Raw genomic sequence first — 19107 nt, 5'->3', positions numbered from 1 at the left:
AATTTTGGAAGTTGTTTATGTTACTTTAATTCTATTTGAGCAGTAGCAAGGGTGGACCAAGATCCTAAAAAGGAAATCACTGTTGAAAGCTACAGAGGAAAAAGATTATGCAAAGTGGAAGCTGTCCAGCTGTATCTTTGCTGTCCTTTGCAATACTCTGTGCCACTAAGGAAATTATTGGAAAAAGCTTTTGAGGTCAGGGGAATGTTGCTTTAAATGTGTCCTTCTCAAATGCAAAACTCCATTTGAAAGGGATCTTTTGGTTATCCAGCTAGAATGATTAAGAGTTATGTCCTTAAAACAGCACTTGTTAGATGAGATAATAATGCTCCTCCTTTGTAAAGCTCTTGAGACCCCTTGATAAAATTCTAGTTATTAGTAGGGGGCTGCAAATAATGTTGTGCATCCCAGATTGTGAAGTTACTGCAGAACAAGTCTCAATATATTATACAAAAACATGGGGGGTTTTCCACCATACTTGGCGTATTTTATTTTATTGTATAGTTCAGTGAAGACCAAAAAATACCTGTAAAATGCTGTTTGGGAGCTGATTGTTAGATAAGATTCAACTGTTTTGATACAGAATGACATTCTTAGAGATGACTCCATTCAGCAGCATTTTTAGTGGTTTTTCAGAGGTATCATTCACGAAAGTGGTGTGCTGTCATCCTCTGGGCTGTCCAAAGATTGGCTTACACTGGGGATTATAAATTTAAAAAATAAAGTGGCAGTAGTTTCAGGCATGGTAGCTGCTTTGCAATTAATTTCGTTAATGCTTTGAAGTGCCTCTTAAATGATTCACTGCCTGTTATGACTGAATTTCTTGAAAATCCTTGTGAAAGAGTTTACAGATCACTTAAAATAGGTCAGTGGTGTCACTCCTGGAAGACGTTTTTTCAAGTGTTTTATACGAATTTGGTATCTCAGTACTGGAGCTGGGAAATAACTTCAGCTCAAGGCTTAGCCAGCAAGCAAGTAAACAGTGCTAATCTGAGTGTTCCTATTTGTGAAACACTGAGATGGAAGATAGTACACATATATGTTTTGAAACTGTTCCTGTGTTTATAGTAGTTACTCCTGTTACACAGCTGGAACGAGCAGCGTTAGCAAAGCATCCGCATTTTTTTCAGTCTTTCAACATAACAACGCAGGTTTAGTTCATTATAGAAAAAAGTAAAACCAGCTGTTCAGTATGAGCACAGAATTAGTGATTACTTTAGGCTGTGCCTTGTTTTTAAGGCTCATTATAAAATATTATTCACAAAGAAAACTGAACATAGTGTGCATTCAGTGACCATGGTTAAGTGACCCCGTGGTTCCATAACGTGCTGGTGAAGCAGCACTCATGGAAATGTTACTGTCCAACTTGGTGTATGATGGAATTTCAGTATCTTTAGTAGAATTTTAGTATTTTTAGTAGAATATTAGCTGCTTTTTCTTCAGCAGCCAAACTTGCTGCTGTGGGTACTGTGTATATGTGTGTGAGGTATACAGGATTGAGCACAACTGAGAGGCATCATCTGATCTGAACCCAGAAATAATGACTGAATCTTAGAGAAGAAAATGAGGGTGTTTTGTAAAATTTAGAGCATCTAGAAAAGTATAGAGCCAGGACAGCAGCATCTCTGTTTATCCCAATTCCCTAATTATAACAGTATTTGTTATCGTTTACTCCAGGAATGACTATACCAGAAGAAGATGCTGATGTGGGACAAGGTAGTAAATACTGCCTCGTGGCAATAGGAAGGCTTCAGGTAATGGCAGTCTTTCCATATACAAACTATTTCTGAAAGCATGATCATTGTTCTGTGTGTGTTTATAAAAGATTTGCACGCTGTTTTGCTACTACTCTAACTTTTAACATGCCTCCAGTTTATAAAGTGCCTTGATGTGTGTGCAGTCAGTGACTTGTCTAGAACTTGTCAGCAGAGCAAAGTGAAATGGTGATTTTGATGCTGGATGTGTGTACTTAATGCAGTAACAACAGCAGAGAAGCTCCTGATGAGTGTGCACAGATCTCTATTCTTCAGGGTGTGTAGGGCTGGGGTGTTGGAGGTAGTGAGAAATGTGGCAGTACAGGTGCTGCAGGTGGTGGGTTAAAGTGACCCCCAAAGCCAGTGCTATGCTCCCTGGCATTTCTCCAGCCATTCTCTCTCTGACTAATCAACTACTTGGAAAACTATGATTGCAGGAGTTATTCTGAAAATGGTAAAGATAAAGAAGTCAAGAGGCACTTCAGAAATCATAGCTTTATTCTCAGTGTGTATTGTGTTATGCATTCAGATGAGATGTGAGCTGAAGGAACTAGGAGAATAAAATTTTCCTTCCTTTTTTTGCAGGCGGTTGCAATTGTTGTAGTGCATTTGCTCCTTTGTGCACTGCTGAGCAGAGTTCAGAGCTCTGAGCTAAAACAGTCATGGTGAATGTCCTTCACCACAGCAGGGAGGACAGTTTTTATCTTCCTGGTCTGGGTGAACATCTTTGAGCCTCTTGCATGATCCCCTGGACTCGCTGCCATCTGCTAGGAGGGGATCACTCCTCCTGACAAGGTGGAATGACCCTTTCACAGGGGCCAAACCCATCTGACCCGAGGTGAACAGCCTGCAGGTGTTGGCACGTCTGCAGAGTGGCTCTCCATGGCCATGGCAGAACTACACAAGTACTGCAGGGTGGGATTCAGGTTAATCATGCTTTCATAATCAAGAGTAATATATTCCACTGATGCAAAGGAAGTTATGGGGTTTATGTGTTACAGCTTCCAAAGAAAGATGATTTCCAAGTAATGTCAAAATGTCTGTTACGTTAGAGGAGCCATTGTGGTATGTGAGGGCGGGCAGGAGGAAGCTCTGTGGTAGGTTAAATCAGAAAGGTGTCAGGGTGTACAAAGTAAAAACTCTTGTTCTCTAACAGCAAGTTTAAATCTTGCATATGGTTAACTGGCTAATCCGTTCCGAGTTAGCAAAAAAATGGGATTTTGCTCATTTTGCATTGTTAGCAGAGATAGCTCTGGAACTTGTAAAAAAAAATCAGTGGTCTCCTTTGTACCTCCAGTGGAAAGAATGGATATGAAGTGGCCTGGTAGCACAGATTTCAGGCAGAGATAAAACACACAGTTCTCTCTGGTGAGATTTGGGAAATATTTAGAGAACTGTGTTTTTCATTATGAGCAGCCACTTGCTGGTCTGTTATCCCCTACCTCAGCCTCTGGAGGACTTGGTTCAGGCGTTTCAGGTGAGGTTCATGTCACCTGAAAGAGGAGTGATTAGTCTGAGCAGTGCTGTTGGTTAGGTCTACAGATTATGGGCTGGTTTCCTATCTTAAAATGAGTGGACTGCATTGTCCTTGCAAGTCATTCATTCTTGGTTGAAAGAGATAGAACCATGATGCCTGATGTTCTGCAAAGCGAGATGAGTGCAGCTGGACTTGCGTCCTCAGTATATCCCCCCTTCCTGGCAACCTCTGATGTGTTGTTAATCCTCCATAGATGCCATGGAGTGAGATATTTGCCCTGCAATCTGGACTAAAGGCTGTTGTGTCATTTATCTGTGCTGTTGTTCTATTTTACTTTCTTCAGTCTGCCAGCAGATTGTGTCCTTTAGCTGGGGGTGGGATGTGGCTTTGGTGACTGGTGTGGACTCTCTTGCCCCAGGTGACCAGCTCTCCCGTGTGCATGGACATGAACGGCATGTCGGTCCCCACGGAGTTCCTGTCCAGGCACAACTCGGATGGAGTCATCACCTTTGTGGACCCAAGGTGCATCAGTGTCATTGGCTACCAGCCCCAGGTCTGTGGCCACTGGGAATGTGGAGAATGGGTGGAGCTAATGCAGAAAATCCCATTTGCAAGCATAAAGTATTTGATAATTCATACATCAGGCACTGAATGCTGTTTGTTTTTCTTTGCTGTCCACGCCTGTGTGTGGGGTATCTGTTTATACCTTTAGGTCTGATTAAAATTCCAACAGCAGAGTGCTCTGAACCTTGCACTGCTTTCCAGTGAAGACATTTCTGTGATAGAAAGTTAACAGTGCTTGGAAAAGAGTTTTAGTCCTGTAGACCTTTGATTCTGCCAATCTCTTGAACAGTAAACAGACATAATTTACAGCATCTATTTTCCTTCAGGCTTACATCTGCTCCTCTGAACAGGAGGCTAGTACAGAACTGAGTAGAATAGTAAATGAACCACAGCTCTTCCTCAGATAACTCCCAGCAGTTGCAATTTAGAGGCAAAAGTAGTTCCTTGTTCATTTGCTTATTAAGTTTTTTATTTTAAATTGATTTATAATAAGTGTTTTTACAAAAATTAGTGCATAAAATGAGCTGTAGTAGCAGATATCAGTCTTTTCAAGACACCGTTTCACAGGTGTTAGAAAATAACGTAAACTTTTTAGTAAAAACGTGGGGCATGATGCCTACAAACCTTGTTTGTATGATTCATCCCTGATTAACTGAGTAGTCCTGTTAAATTTGATAGATCTTGTGTTTGCAAAAATGACTTGTAGGTCTACATGTGGATTTGTGTTATTGTTTGGGTTTTTTACATAGCTTTATGTTTTATTCTAGGATCTTCTGGGGAAAGATATTTTAGAATTCTGCCATCCTGAAGACCAAAGCCATTTGCGAGAGAGTTTCCAACAGGTGCTGTGTCCTGCTCCTTTTGTTCCACACTTTATTATTTTGTTATTATTTTGTCCACAGAAGTAGTTTTTATTTTATTTTTATGCAGAAGTGGCAAGATACAAAACAATCCATTGGTCAGTTATCAATTGGTTTAGCTGCATAATAAATGGTAGCTTAAACTGCAGCATGGATTGACAATATTTTCAGAACTAAATCTTCTAGTTATATATTTGGTTGTTTGCTGCACAGAGTGAACAGTCTTGGAGATGCCTATGTTGAGCCCCCTATGATAAGTGTTTATTATTTACCTTCCAAGGGCTTTTGACTTGGAAGAGTTACATTCCTCTGTGACACTGGATTGTTTGTAACTGAGTTCTCTGCTAGCACAGATGATTTGCTTTTTCATGTACTTTAATGAAGTTAAACTTTACATCTACATGTAATTTGGCCCCTTTCCTCTGTTAGAAATTGAACTGTACAGGGAAGTAACAAAAGAAATACAACATACAGGAAGAGTTACCGGTTTGGATTCATTTTTACCATGGGCCACATTTACATCAGCTGAATCAATGGCATTTATTCCATTGCAGAGCTTGCTGTTTCAGCTTGGTCTGTGACATGCATTAGCACAGCTTTCCCTGAGCTGCCTCCTTATTCCTGGGCTTTTCAGTGCCTTTCCTGCTGCACCCAGCACAGGATGTTTAACCTGTTGCTGAGGCTCAGTTGATCTAAGTGGTTCCAGATTTTCTAACAACAGCCAATAGCTCAACCAAGTTGTGTTGATACATCTTGTGCTGGATGCTGAGATGTATTTTCAGCTGTGAAATGTGGATATGAAGTGACTCCTAAGCATTTTGTATAGACAACTGTGTGTTCAGGCATGGCATGTACAGACAGAGCCTCTGGGGGCAAAACAGCTAAATACTGTGTCCCTAGAACAGATTGTGAAACTGAGGTTATGGTCCCTGCAGAAGCATTGGAGATGGTGTAAGATGTTCGTCCTTCTGAGCTGCTTCTCACCATTCCCCCTTCAACAGGGACTACCAGCCCCATGGCCAAGTGTGCCTCCAGTTCCTTGCACAGACTGAGTGCAAACAGCAGCCTTTCTAAATTCAAGGTGTTGATTCAGAGGCTGTGAGAATTCAATGCTTTAAACAGGTCACCACACCCAGAACATCTCCTCTGCCCCACCTCACTGGGGATGTGATGCTGCAGCTGAATCCTCCTGGTCCATCACCAGGAGTGAGCTCCTGCTTCCCCCCTTCTCTCCTGCCTGCCCTCCTCCTCACCTTCCTGCTGCCTTGGCGCTGGCCTGGGTGGACTGAGGGGAGTCCTGGGAGGGCTGAGGCCCTAATTCCTTTTGCATGGAACTTCCAGCTTTGGGCTGGTTCAGCTCCTGAACTGGTGCCTGACAGCGCAGGAGCAGTGAGAACACATATGCTGCTTTTCAATGGTGCCCAAATGATTGATTCCACTCATCTGTCCAAGGGACAGTGACAGAGAGCTGCTGGATAATGGCCTGTCAAACATCCTCTGCAGGGAATCCATCCAGTGATTGCCTGGGTCTCAGCAGGGCTGACTAATGAACATTGCAGTTAATGACTTGGTCCTCCCCGTGTTCACTGGAGGGAGATCAGGCTGTGGCAGGCTGCCAGCGTGTCCCTGAACTCACTGGGGACTCCACTGTCACCACTCACTGCTAGGCATGTGCATAAGTGGTTTGATGGATCAGGGACCTGCAGGATTTGCTTAAGGTCATACAGAAAGACAGCAGGAAAAAATGCAATTAGAACTGAAAAGTTCCTGTTCACTCAGTCTTTGTCCAATCTATGAAAATACTGTGTTGTTTCCTTAGAGGCAATGCCTTCTTGGGTGTATTTTTGTTCAGTACAGTAGCAGTTTGGGTCTGTTATTCCCATCATGCAATAAAAGACTGAAGTAAACAGTTAAGCTTTGCACCAGGTGGTTTTTATTTCCAAAGAATATAAGAAAGTAAAGTTTTGTCATTGGCTTTGAAATTTTTTGTGCTGGTTTGTTTGTGTGCTCTGTCTTAAGACAGTTCAGGATTTTCCCACCAGCAATCTCTCTGCTTTATATATTATTACAGAATTACTGTTTGCTTAATCAGGGTTTCAGGGTAATAGATCACTGCCATTTGTTTTATTATTATTAGTGTGGTCTTAGAAATCTCTTAATTAAAAAGGTAACTGTGATTTCAAATAAACTCTTTTTCCTTTTTTTCCTAAAACCTGAAAACTTGACGCTTCTGATTTGCTGACAGTATCAGAACCAGGCTGGTGCATAACAGAGGAAGGAGGGAGAGAGGGAGGGTGGGTTTTGCAATTTTTGGTCAATTGCCAGTATCTATCTTAGAGTTTCATTTCCTTGGGAAGATAAATTCATTCATCAGGGTGGGAAAAATCAGGCCAGAATGAAATAGTCTCAAGGCTAAGACAAACACATACAGTTTAATATCAAAGGCTCCAGTATACAGCTGTTGGATACCCAGTAGAATACTACTCAGATTGCACACTCTACACCAGCTCTGTGGTTTCTGCCCTGGGTGTGGTAGTAGAAAATTGCTGATAAAAGAATGTTGCTCAGTGAGCTCAGAAAAACCCTGTAAAAGCATTAAAAAACCCCCAACAAAACCAACCAAATCATTTAGTTCAATATGATTTTGAACTTCCCTAGGCTTTGCTAAAGCTTGTTGTGTCTTCTATTTGCATTGTCTTCTGTTTACATTCTTCCATTTAGTCCCATATCCAATTGATTAATTTGAAGTGCAAACTTCTGAAAAAAGCAGCATTGGAACATTTTTCTTAATCTAATTGCTTGTCAATGAAGACAGAGGGTAAATAGTGGAACTTTTACTTTTAGAGAATCCAGGCTGCAGATAGCTAATAAAAAGTAAATTCCAGATGTTAATGATTAAGAATCCACAAGATGTGGCATTTATTTGCAGTAGACCTTCCCTTTCCTTCCTTGAGGCAACCCTGGGATAGCCTGGTGGAAAAGCTGTAAAATATAAACAGAGATAGGCCAGGTAAGTGTCAGCTGAATGACTTAAAACCATGAAAGTTTTCTCCTGGCTTAACCCCAGATTGTTGGATAACACGTGAAATGCAGTTGCAGGGCCAGTGTGAGAAGATTGCTTTGAATGTGCTTTAGTTGGCTACTTCTTAATCCTCACTTGATGCCCAACTGTTGACTTGAACAAAACTTCAGCTACCAAACCCAGACATCTGAATTCTTAGTTACAAACAAATGGCCTGTGCAAGCAAGGAATTTATAGTATTAAAATGGACAGTGGCTTATCAGTGTTCTCTCCATCCAAACACTCTTTTGCTGCTGAAAGACAGAAGCAAATGTTTCTTGTTAGCAATTTGCCATCCTAGAGAATCTTTTAATATGTTTGGGATGGGGGGAACCAACACCTGATGGTTTCTAAAAAACCCAAAAAGTAAACACCACTATGTTTAAGCATCATCCTAAATTTTGATGCTGATTTTTCACATATATTAATTGTATATTAATTGTATCTGCTTGAGTATCCAAGCAGAAAAGCAGTCAACCTCAAAATGGCTTTTGTTTTAGGCTTTTGTTTACTTGCAGTGATTGGTTTATGGTTTACAGATAAACATTTACGAAATCCTCAGTTTGGTTTCTGTTAATCTCTCGATAAGTGTTTCACATTGAAACATTCTTAAAGTTTCTGTGTCAGGATTGCAGCACAACCTGATGATTGTCCTGAGTCTGTATTCTTTTTATAAGCAGGCTGGAAATTGGCATTTTGTATGACAAAGCCTGAGGATTTCATTCTGAAGGAGATAGCTGTGAACATGGATTTTGCAGATTCTCTCCAAATTAAAAATTCCTGTGCTGTCCCCATAGCTTTCTGGAATTCAAGTCTAAAATGCACCAGTTGCTGCTGTTAACTATTCATTTACACAGCAGATAGCAATCTCCTGTTATTAACCTTTCCACATGGCTTTGCAGGTGGTGAAACTGAAGGGTCAGGTCCTGTCTGTGATGTATCGTTTTCGCACCAAAAACCGGGAGTGGATGCTGATCAGAACCAGCAGCTTCACATTTCAGAATCCTTACTCTGATGAGATTGAATACATCATCTGCACCAACACTAATGTCAAGTATGTGCCTTTCTGGGTGCTCCCCTGTGTGGTTTTGAAGGAATTGTAACCATTCTTTTTCGCTGTAAAGCACATCCCAATCTTTTAAGCAGATACTGTTTGTTTCTGCCTGGCGGTGCAGGCTGTAATAGGGTTTTGCTGCATCAGGAGATCTCCCAGTTTAGCTGTTTCCCTGTGTCATTATCCTGTGATGCTTCCAGGGCCTGGCTGCACTGGGGGGAAACGTCACTTATCTGTTATGTCATTAGACAAAGCCATTGATCTCAGTCCAGGCTGCCTTGAACTGATGCAGAGCTTCCAGCAGCACCACAGCTGTCCTGGTACTGGAGGAAGGTTAGCCTGACTCCTGAGCCAGAAGAAAATTCCATGTCCATGTTCATTGTGATCATATCATTCTGTAGTTCTGGGATCTTCTGCTTCAGCTCTGTCTATTTTACAACCTAATGAAGCTGGCAGAATTATTTCCTAGTAGGTTTGATTGGGAAGGGTTCCTTATAGTTTAGATTTGATAGAATATCCCCAAGTATGAGGGTGATCCAACTCCTAATCTTAAGAGGAAAATGAAATCATCTGTCTTGGAATTAATATTTTCAAAAATCTTTCATTGGCCTCTTAGGAGGAGATCACACTCAGAGTATGGTGGAGGTTGGTCTCTGTGGACTGAGCAGAGATGCTTTTGGAGCCTGCTGAGTCCTCAGCCAGTAACTGCAGAACCTAATCTGGCCTTGATTGCTTTATATTGTGAGGTTTTTTTAATATTTTTTTTTTCTCTCCAATGTAAACCTAATCTATTCTTAATACTAAATCTGCTTCTGATCTGACCAGAGCTTTTTTTTTGCCAAGTCTTTCACTGGGAGGAAATTACTGGGTTTGAGATCTCATCTTGTTAGACCATATATTGGAAATGCTGAATGAGCAGTCTGCTGCTGGAGGTGCCTGCTGAGAGCTCCACTGCAAAACCAAACCCCTGGGGCTTTGGCACTGGAGTTTGGAAGTGCCTCTGGGCATTCCTTGTCTTGCTTCTTTAGCACATACCTGGACTGGAAGGGCTGTGCATTCACTTACATGAAACCCAGCATTACAATTGTTTTCCTGTTTTTGTTTTTCTTCATACCCAAAAAGCTGGGCTTAAACTGAATAATTAAGCTCATTGAAAACAGGCAAATGTGTCTTAAAATCAGACAGCTTCTCTGCACTGTGCATCAAAATAGCTATTTTCACATTTCTGCTGTCCCATAATACTTTTTCAAATAATTTGTGTATGTGAAAACAGGCCTGCAAAGTAAAGAACATCTTCTGAGGTTTGTCCCAGGCTGGCTTAATTGTGCTTTGTTCCCAAGAGGCCATGGATGAAAAAGTAGGGCTGGAGACTTATGTTGTGTTGACTCTGGGAATGTTTTTTTCTGAGCCTGCACTGTACAGTTCAGCTTGGCACCACAGCACTCCCTGTGATGAATTGGACTGTGCCAGCTCCTGGCTCTGCTTCCATCTCTCTTGCTAGGTTTGAATAACAACCCAGAAATGCTGACCTAATATGGAAGTTGCCTGCTGCTACTTTGACAGAGGATGTTCCCTCTTTCCTGTCATGTTGAAAATGTTCTGAAATGGGCAAGATACAGCCCATTATACTCCTGCTTTTGAATAGTAGAAAGAATGCATTATTCAGGCTGGTTTTGGTTTTCCCCTTATTCTCTCCCAGCTCTCAGATTTCCAAAGAGGGCTTACTGTAAAGTACTGCAGTTCCTGCCTGTTTCTGGCTTTTTTTTTTTTTTTTTCCCACATCTGGGGTCATGTTTTGACTTCTGATTTCCTAGCTGCCCTGAAGACTTGTACGTCATGGTGTAGCTGGTGATTGCCAACTTCTCATTAAGCTGCTGTTGGACTGGTGGTTTGGCACCAGCCCAGGTGTGTGTGTCCATCCTTACGTGCTCCTGGAAGATGCTCTGGGTCCAGCAAGGTGCTTCCCATGGAGACCAGGCAGGGATGCCTTGCTCTGCCCAGCTGAAGGCACAGAGACAGATTTGATATGCTTATCACTGTGGTAACCTAGGCAGCCCCATAAAAAACAGGCTTGAAGTAGTTAAAAATTCAGCATGAAATCATAACGACAATGTAGCCAATTAAAGTGGGTTTAAATCAGTTTTTAACTGAGGGTAGCTTACAGCCACAGTACTTAGATCTGTGTGCATCTGTTAATGGAATAGCTCAAGTTGGCCAGTGAACAGCATTTTCCCAAAAGACTGTAGAGGGCAGTGATGATTCCAGTTGTGCAGGGATTCATTGATTTTTACTGTTATTTGTTGGCTTGGTTTGGTTGCTCTGTTTCTTTTTTTTGTTTCTTTTTTTTTTCCTTTTTTTTAAATAAAGATACTCCTTTGGAGCTTCACACAGTGAAATGTCCAAACTTGCTTTTGTTACAGAAGAATAAGGAAATATTAGGTTCAAATGTTCACTTAGTTCCTTGCAAAAAAAAAAAAAAAAAAAAAAAAAGGAAAAGCAAATAAAACTTCTCTGGGTTTCACTTGGGTGTAGTCATCCAAGAGAAACTTCCTGGAGAAATGAAGCATTTAATATTTCACTTTTGTGCTGTGTTGGGCTGAAAAGAAGAGCCCCCTGTTTGACCATGTCTTCCTGTGTAGTTGGGACTGTTTGATTTCCAAAGAGATAAAATAATTGTTGTCTGTGTTTATTTATTATACAGATAGAGCAGTGCTTGAATAAAATAATGTTGTGGCGACAGGTTATATAAAGGTCTTGCATGTACATATATTGATATGTATATACATTAAAATAAAGAAGAAATGTATTTTTCTGGCCTGTGTGGAATATCTGATGTTTCATTTTTGGAAGGTGCAAGTCCTGGGCTGCACTGTGTGAATTTATGAGTCCTGTGGTTGTCCTGAGTCTGGAGATTTGTTGTGTTGGAGTGAGCTGGCCCTGGTGGCTGCTGGAAGCAGCCTGCTGGATGAATCAGCCTGTGGGAGAGATGCTTTGGGGCTCTGGGTTCTCCTGGGCCAAAATCCTAAAGAGATCAACCCTGCTGATAAAATTGCAGTTGGTGGTAGTGATGGCAATTACTTTCTCGTGCTCTCGTGTCATCTGTGGTCTGCCTGATTCTGATGTTAAACAGACACTTTCACAGGGGTGAGTTGAAGCTCTAGGCTAAAAGAAGGAGATACTGAGAATTTCTGAAAGAGGATTTTATGACCACAGCCCCAAGGCTTTTACTGCTCCGCTTTTGTCCAAACCAGACACAGGAAACACGTGTGCCTGTATTGCATAAAAGTAGCTTGTTAGGGATGCAGGATTGGTTTTTTTCTCCCGCCAAAGAGCCTGTTAGTTTTAAAGTTCAAAACATTTTTGTTTACTCTGATGCCTGGAAAGGGAACCAGTGACTTCAGTTTTCATAGAGAGAGCTTAACATCATCTCAAATGTCAGAAGAACTTCTACAGTGTCTTCCTTTTTCCTCCATGTGTATTTACCGAAGTAATTTGAAGTAACTGTCAAAGCCTTCAGATTTGCTGAACCATTCTTGTCCAAGCCAAGGGCTTCCCGAGTTTCATGCTGAACCTGTGGGTCAGTACAGACAGAATCCACTGCTGACCCAGGCAGTGCCTCACTTGCTGTGTTGGGTAAACTGTAGAGCCAAGAAATTGTTCATTTACTGCTTGAACCCCTGAAACTTAAAGTGAAACCAAGATGATTTTTGGGTTCCAAGTTAGAGGGCAACTTCAGGTTTTGCCCCAAACTGATGCTAATCCCTTGTTCTGTTTAATTTTTACTGTCCAGCAGTTGGGTGACTGTGTTGGCTGTCAGAAGGGCTGGTGAGATGGCAGGGTCTGAAGCAGCCACAGCAGCAGAGCTGAGCTCTCCCTGGTTGGCTGCTCCATGAATTGCTGCACATTTTCTTTTAGGTTTCAAGCACCATTTAAACTATTTATGCAGTAGGAGCCAACTACAACAGAAGATGCTACCCTGGTTTTCCATTTCAATCTTAGTTAAGTGCAGCATACCTTGCATTGGGTTCAGTAAAGATACACACAACTATTTGGTTTTTATAGGAAATGGATTTTGGGAGGTTGTTCCCAAAGTTCAGTGCTGTTAGCACAATGTGGTGTTTATATTGTGGTGCATCTTAATGAGAATTGGAGATGAAAGATAGAGAGGGGCAAAGGAGCACTAAGTTAGAGAAGTGCCTACAAAACAAATAACGAGTGAGTGTGCTGTTTGGTTTGGCTCATTTGTATGTATATGGCTGAATCAAGAAAACATTCTTTATAAGGAACAGAGGAGAGCCTAATGTGCTGTTTATTGACACACACACTGAGTCGGTGGTAATAAAAACAAATGGAACAGTGTAATTAGCTTTCACGTTAACAACGGGATTTAATGGGTGTTTATTGTCCACGGGGTGGTATTTAGAAACTTCCCCATAGATTCCCCACGAATAAATTGCCTCCCATAGTTCTGTTGGAAAAGTTTGCATTTTATGCTTGTGAACAAAGGATGTCTTTGCATTCCAGAGGTAATTTTTAGGAATTTTCTGTTTGCTAAAATAATAGGGAAAATCCGTGGCTCTCTAATAGTTTGGAGGACTGCCTTTTTCTGCTTGTTACTGCTAGAGCAAAAGTTATTCCCTGTGTTATGTGTTCTCACACTTTAAGGCTTGCAGAAGATTTTTGGCCACTTACTCTGACCTGCTGTTGGTTGCAGGACGCAGATTTTTGCCATGGAGCATAAAAACGCATCAAAGTGTCTCCTGGAAAAGCTTCAAGGGATAGCAAAATGTGTTACTTACTTCAGTAGCTTGTTTGAGTGATTCCTCATGTTTCCAACAGTTTGTGTCTAATTTGTCATTTGACTTTGCCTGCAAGTTTGTCTCTCAGTCCCTTGGCATTTGAATCTATTTCAAAATTTAAAAGAGGATTTGAAAATCTAAAATGAAAATCTGAAATTTAAGCCTGTGGCTAAAAATAAATTGTAATTTTCCAGAATTTCAAATCCATTATTTTGCCGTTTTGCAAAATCTCATATATTTCTGCCTATCCAAGTATCATCTTTCTGGGGAAAGAAAAACATGGTGTGTAATTCCCATTTTTTGGGTAATTTTTCTTTCAGAAAGAAGGCAGAAACATACACAAACTGTGAGCACTGTCAAGGATCATTTACAAATACCAAATCCAAGTATTTTGTCAATTTAAGTCCTAATCTCTGAGATTTAGTATAATTGTGGGGTTCATATCTTGTTTGCTAACGGAGCCAGGAGCCTCACAAAGATGAATGTTCTACCTGTGCATCTCCAGGCCAGAAGTTTTTTTTTTGCTTATTGTGACCAAGCAACAGAAAGCAGCTGTTAATCAGAGGTGCAAAACACCTGGATAACCTCCCAGCTGCTGAGGTGTTCTGTCATTTGGCATCTTCCTGGGGAGCAAGCTTACTGTTTCCTTCAGCAAAATCAAACTGGGGGTCTGGTGTGTTCATCATTAACATGAGAAGACAATGAATTGAGAATAGTGAATTTTTAAATCCTTTAGGAGGAGATTGTGTTCTATCCTCTGTTACTTATTCCCCTACATTTCAATGCTGTCGCAGCAAAATTCTTACTGTGCCCTGTTGCATTCCTGTGGTGGAAGTTTTCTCAATGAGAAAGCTGTAAAAACAGATGGATCTCACAGGAAAGGATTTAGTAAATCATCTGAGACATGTTTCACTGGGAGTGTAAAATAGGAGACCATGACTATTCCTTTTTGTATCTTAATTGGTTTTTGTAAGAAAGTAATTTTGTCTCCCTTGCAGACAACTTCAGCAACAGCAAGCAGAACTCGAAGTACATCAAAGAGATGGGCTGTCATCTTATGACTTATCTCAGGTGAAATTTATCAGATTTTTCTTTTTGTGCCTCTGATCATTTAAGATGTAAAACAACAGCAGATTTCAGCAAAACTAAAAGTGTGTTGTGACTGTCCCTGAATTCCTTTTTGTCAAATACAGTAGAGGGAATTACCTTCCTCTCTGTATCTCAACAGGTGCCTGTTCCAAGTATACCAGCTAATGTTCATGAGGGTGGAAAGTCTGTGGAAAAGCCTGATGCTATCTTCTCCCAAGAGAGAGATCCTAGATTTGCTGAGATGTTTGCTGGAATAACTGCTTGTAAGTGAATGTCCCTGATGTTTAATTTATAATACTGTGTCGAGCCTGGTTACCTGATGCAGAGCACAGCTTCAAGAGAATGAAGAGCAACTGCTGCGTGGCAGAGAATTTTCTAAGCAGCATCAGTCTTTGGGACGTTTCCTAGCATTTGTCATTAGTTGGTGTTTTCCCTAAAGATGATTGAGTAAATTTAAAGAGGGAAGGGATGGCTTTTGTGTCACCAGAGCTGCCTGGTTTTGATTCTCTTTTCATTTCACAGGGGCACCTTAGGTAGTGCTTCTAGATACTAAATATACTGAGCAGAACATTTCATTTCTAAGTGTATATTTTCTTTCCTAAACAGCATAGGCAAATTCGTTTCTCTAAGTAGGGACCTATTTCTCTAAAAAGGGACAAGAAAGTTACCATATAGTCTTAAGATAGGCTGCAGTTTTTTATCAAATCACCAGTTTCTGTATCAGTGTTTTCAGAGTCATATGCTGCCAGCAATATACTTGTGTTCTGGTTAGTTGAGGCATCTCCAGTCATATTGTGAGTTTTAAGGATTCCTTACCTGGTTGTGAGGAGTCCTTACTCTTCTTCCCACAACTTTTAATATTTTTAGCAAATTCTTCTAAGAGTGATAAGAGTCTCAGAAACAATATGTTGTTCTATATTCCTTGGAAATTGCCGTGAGGACAGAGTCCTAACTGGTGCCCTCACCAAAGGATTTCCCAGCCCTGTTTTAAGAGGTAAGAGCCAGTTCATTTATCAGTCAGACAGATGGATCTGCCTCAAAGTAGCCCCAGCCTGTGCTGCCTGTTGCTCTAATAGAAACCAGTGAGACTGGCAGTCATCTGAAATATATCTGTAGGAAACCAGCCAATGCCATGGTTTGGGGAAGAACTCATTGATTGTTTATTATTATTAACTGTCCTCACTGAAAAAGAGGAATTTTTACATTTGTTTTAAATAAATCAATGTGCAAGTGTCATGCAGTGCAGGGAGGAAACAACCCACAGGGTCTGACTGCAGGGGTGTTGGAAGGTGACCTCGCTGTTGGTTTCTTATGTCTGGATTGGCTTTTTCAGTTGGAGAAGACATTGTAACTGCAATATATGCTTGATACTCTGTCCTCCTGTTGCTAGGACTTCTCTGCTATTCCTGTTCATCCTTCTCTGTTTACTTGAACAGTGGAGACAACAGCTGAGGCCATAAAAGGGGTCCATTAGAAGGTAGCAAGATTCCAACCCTAAACACCAGAATGTGTTTTTCCAAGCAAGAACATCTTGCTTTTTGGCTGCCTTGCTGGCTCTTTTTCAGGCAGCTCTCAGCTGTTTGTGGGGAGGGGTTAGGGTTAAGGGTGTCACAAGCTGTGAGGTAGCTGGGAGGTTATGTTCTTGGAAATGCCGTTTCTCTTTTCATTCTTATCAATTTACAGAATGTGCTTTTTTTGGGACATTCTCCCTCTCTGAATTTCTCATGGGAGCTGTGATCAAGGTCTCCCCTGAATGATAAAGGATGGTTCCCAGTTAGAGATGAGGTACCCTGTCCAAAACCAATATTGACAAGCCTACGTGCTGCCTGCCAGACGTTGGCCTTATGTTGATACCCGATCTCGTTCTGTAAGAACATGGGCTGACACAGGGAGAGTGCTGCTATAATTGCATCTAGTGGCCACACTGCATTAAAACCCAAAAGCTGGGAGAGGAAGCCTGGCTTCGTCGATTCATGCAAGTGATTTGAAGCATGGGATGATGTAGTTCTTTGAGAGGGATTCAGTTAAGAGGCAGAAATGTTGGAGATACTGGTCCTGCTGGGAGAAGGGACATCATTGACCAGTGGAGTTTAGAGAGAAACAGGTAAAATTCACCAAAAAAAAAAAAAAAATCCAACCACAACAAAACACAAACAAATCAGTGCTGTACCAAAGGTGAGTGCAGCGAATTGTATGAAAAATCCTGGGTAGGAATACAGCTGGGAGAGATGTGGGCCAGATTCAGGGGCTAAAGAGCATTCAGGGTAACTCAGGAAGGAGAATTAGCTGCTTGCTATTAGTTTAGCTGTTCCCTTTGTCTTGGCCTCATCCTGTGGCACAGACCCTGGGAGCTGCCATGGCAACTCTGCTCCACTTGAGGAATTCCAGTTCATTTGGGGCACTCTCAATTTTTCTGTTGAGTTGTTCTCAAATATCTAAAGCACCCGCAGGATTTTGGCTCAGTCTCTTCCAGCCCTGAGAGTTTGGTTTCCCTGCAAAGGGTGGCCTTAGAAAATGGGACATCTCATGCAAGAGTGACATTACTGCAGAAAAAGACAAATTCATCAGTTCTTCTTCTCAGAGATGTGCCCATCCATTCTCAGTTCTTCCTCCTATATGCACAACCTTCTCTACACCTTGTCCCCATTTCTCCCTGTTGTATTTTTTAAAATATGAGAGCGTGGTTTTGCAGCCCAGCCCTGGTTTCTGTGCAGGGCAGAAGGTAGCCAGGGAGGAATTTCTACGAATTTCTGCATTACAGAGACAAGCAATGCCAGCTTCCATCAGTGGCTTCCACACTCCAAGGCTCCTGGGAGGGAATTTGAGGTGACATTTTTCTTTTGAGAGGCAAGCTTAGGTTCTTGTTAGGAACATAATGTAAGAACAACTTAGGTAACAGAGAAGAGCTGGTGTGTGTTGGAGGCCTTTGGTGAGTCACACTCAGGAGGTCTCTAAAAGCTAGGGAAAGCTAAAAAAAAATTTAAACACCTAAAAAATACTTCTGTTACTTGTGAGTTGAGTAGTCCTTTTGTCCGAGAGAGCATCTTGTGAAGTGAGTGGGAATCTGAAAAGAGCAAAGGGGAAAATGAGGGGGTAGACTTGATTTTTAGGCCTGTCAGGTACATGGCGATATATGGGTGCAAAACCATCAGTGAGTTGCAGGGTGTTTTGCACTTGGAGGGGAGATGGAGAAGGTGAATAAAGGGTGGCGTAGCAGACCTGTGAATTATTTTAAGAGAAGTAGTAGTGAGATTACCCTGGAATAATCCAGTACCAGAAAATTAAATTAAAGGACCAAATGGTGCTGTTCACCCAATCTCGTTTCATTCAATTAGAGATTGATCTCCACTTGCCACATTAAGGGTAGACTATAAAAGTTAATGGCATCTCTTTGTGCAATTTATTCACTACACTCATTTGTCTTCCACCCCTCTGGGGTGCTTCCATCCTATTTCATGGCTCTCCCAAGCCACATGAGGACAGCAAATTCCACAACAGACCTGTGTTTTGCCTTGCCAGAGCTCAGGTGTGCAGGTCTGGTGGCACACAGAAGCAAAGTGCCTCCAGCCACCTGGGATGCAGGTGGGGCTGCAGGCTGTCACCCTGACACAAGCAGGCAGTGCCACCAGGCTGTCTCTGTGCAGTCAGGAGCAGCTCCCAGGTCTGAGCCATGCAAACAACGACAGCCTGTGAGGAGAGCACAGAGGTGACACAAACCAACTGTGCCTCTGCTTTCACACTAAATTGTCACTTTGTGTTGTTCCTAATGTGTTCCACAGGGCTTCTTCATGAAGCCTGAAGAAGGGAAGAAAACATACATTGCAACTGTCTTTAAATATTTTTCCTTCATTATCTCACCCCCTAAATTAATTCTTTTTCTGTGATTTGTTTTTCTCTTGTAGCAGATAAAAAAATGATGGCCTCTGCGTCCACAGCAGGGAACCAGCAGCTTTACTCACAGGGAAGCCCATTTCAGCCAGGACATTCGGGAAAGACTTTCAGGTATTTGGTGCAGATCCTGAATGTGTCAGTTCCTGTCTGAGAGGGGGAAAGTGTCCCCCTGCAGTATTGTGGAAACAAAACCAACCCAAGGTACAAGAGCTTTCTTTACATTAATGAATTTTACTGTGTCCACTCTTCACTGCTGGCTGTGTTTCAGCACTTAGGCTGGGCTTACAAACTGAGATTATTCGGGTATCTCTCTTAAAAATATTGGCTGGTAAGTAGGTATTTTTTGCTGTGATATTGTAACTGGGAAAAAAACTAAGGAGCAACAAAAAATTCTGAAGGGAAATAACTCTGAGATTAGAGGTCAGAGACCTGAGGAAAATTCAACCAAGCTCGGAGGGTGCAAAGATTTGTTTTGCACTTAGAGGTGTCACTGCTCCTGCTGAAGGCTGCCTTGAAGGGCGTTGATGTGGGTATCAAAGGGAGCAGAGGGATGCTGCA

General features: G+C 41.7%; 1 protein-coding gene across 6 annotated transcripts in view; it reads left to right on the top strand.

Moving 5' to 3' along the window:
• ARNT2 (aryl hydrocarbon receptor nuclear translocator 2) overlaps positions 1-19107 on the top strand; it is a 95968-nt gene that overhangs the window by 62959 nt on the left and 13902 nt on the right. For 5 of the 6 annotated variants that reach the window (XM_021537594.4, XM_021537591.4, XM_021537593.4 and 2 more), the window contains 7 exons: positions 1678-1754; positions 3650-3784; positions 4563-4637; positions 8619-8770; positions 14568-14640; positions 14798-14921; positions 18561-18660. In XM_021537594.4, the coding sequence (XP_021393269.1) occupies positions 1678-1754; positions 3650-3784; positions 4563-4637; positions 8619-8770; positions 14568-14640; positions 14798-14921; positions 18561-18660 (736 nt within the window). The remainder of the gene's footprint in view (positions 1-1677; positions 1755-3649; positions 3785-4562; positions 4638-8618; positions 8771-14567; positions 14641-14797; positions 14922-18560; positions 18661-19107) is intronic. The other variant, XM_085588853.1, reaches the window with a different exon arrangement.

This window comes from Lonchura striata, chromosome 10 (genome assembly GCF_050655825.1).
Source record: "Lonchura striata isolate lonStrDom1 chromosome 10, ASM5065582v1, whole genome shotgun sequence".
NCBI classification, from domain to species: domain Eukaryota; kingdom Metazoa; phylum Chordata; class Aves; order Passeriformes; family Estrildidae; genus Lonchura; species Lonchura striata.
Note: the sequence above shows the minus strand (reverse complement) of the source record. Positions and strands in the feature narration are given on the sequence as shown.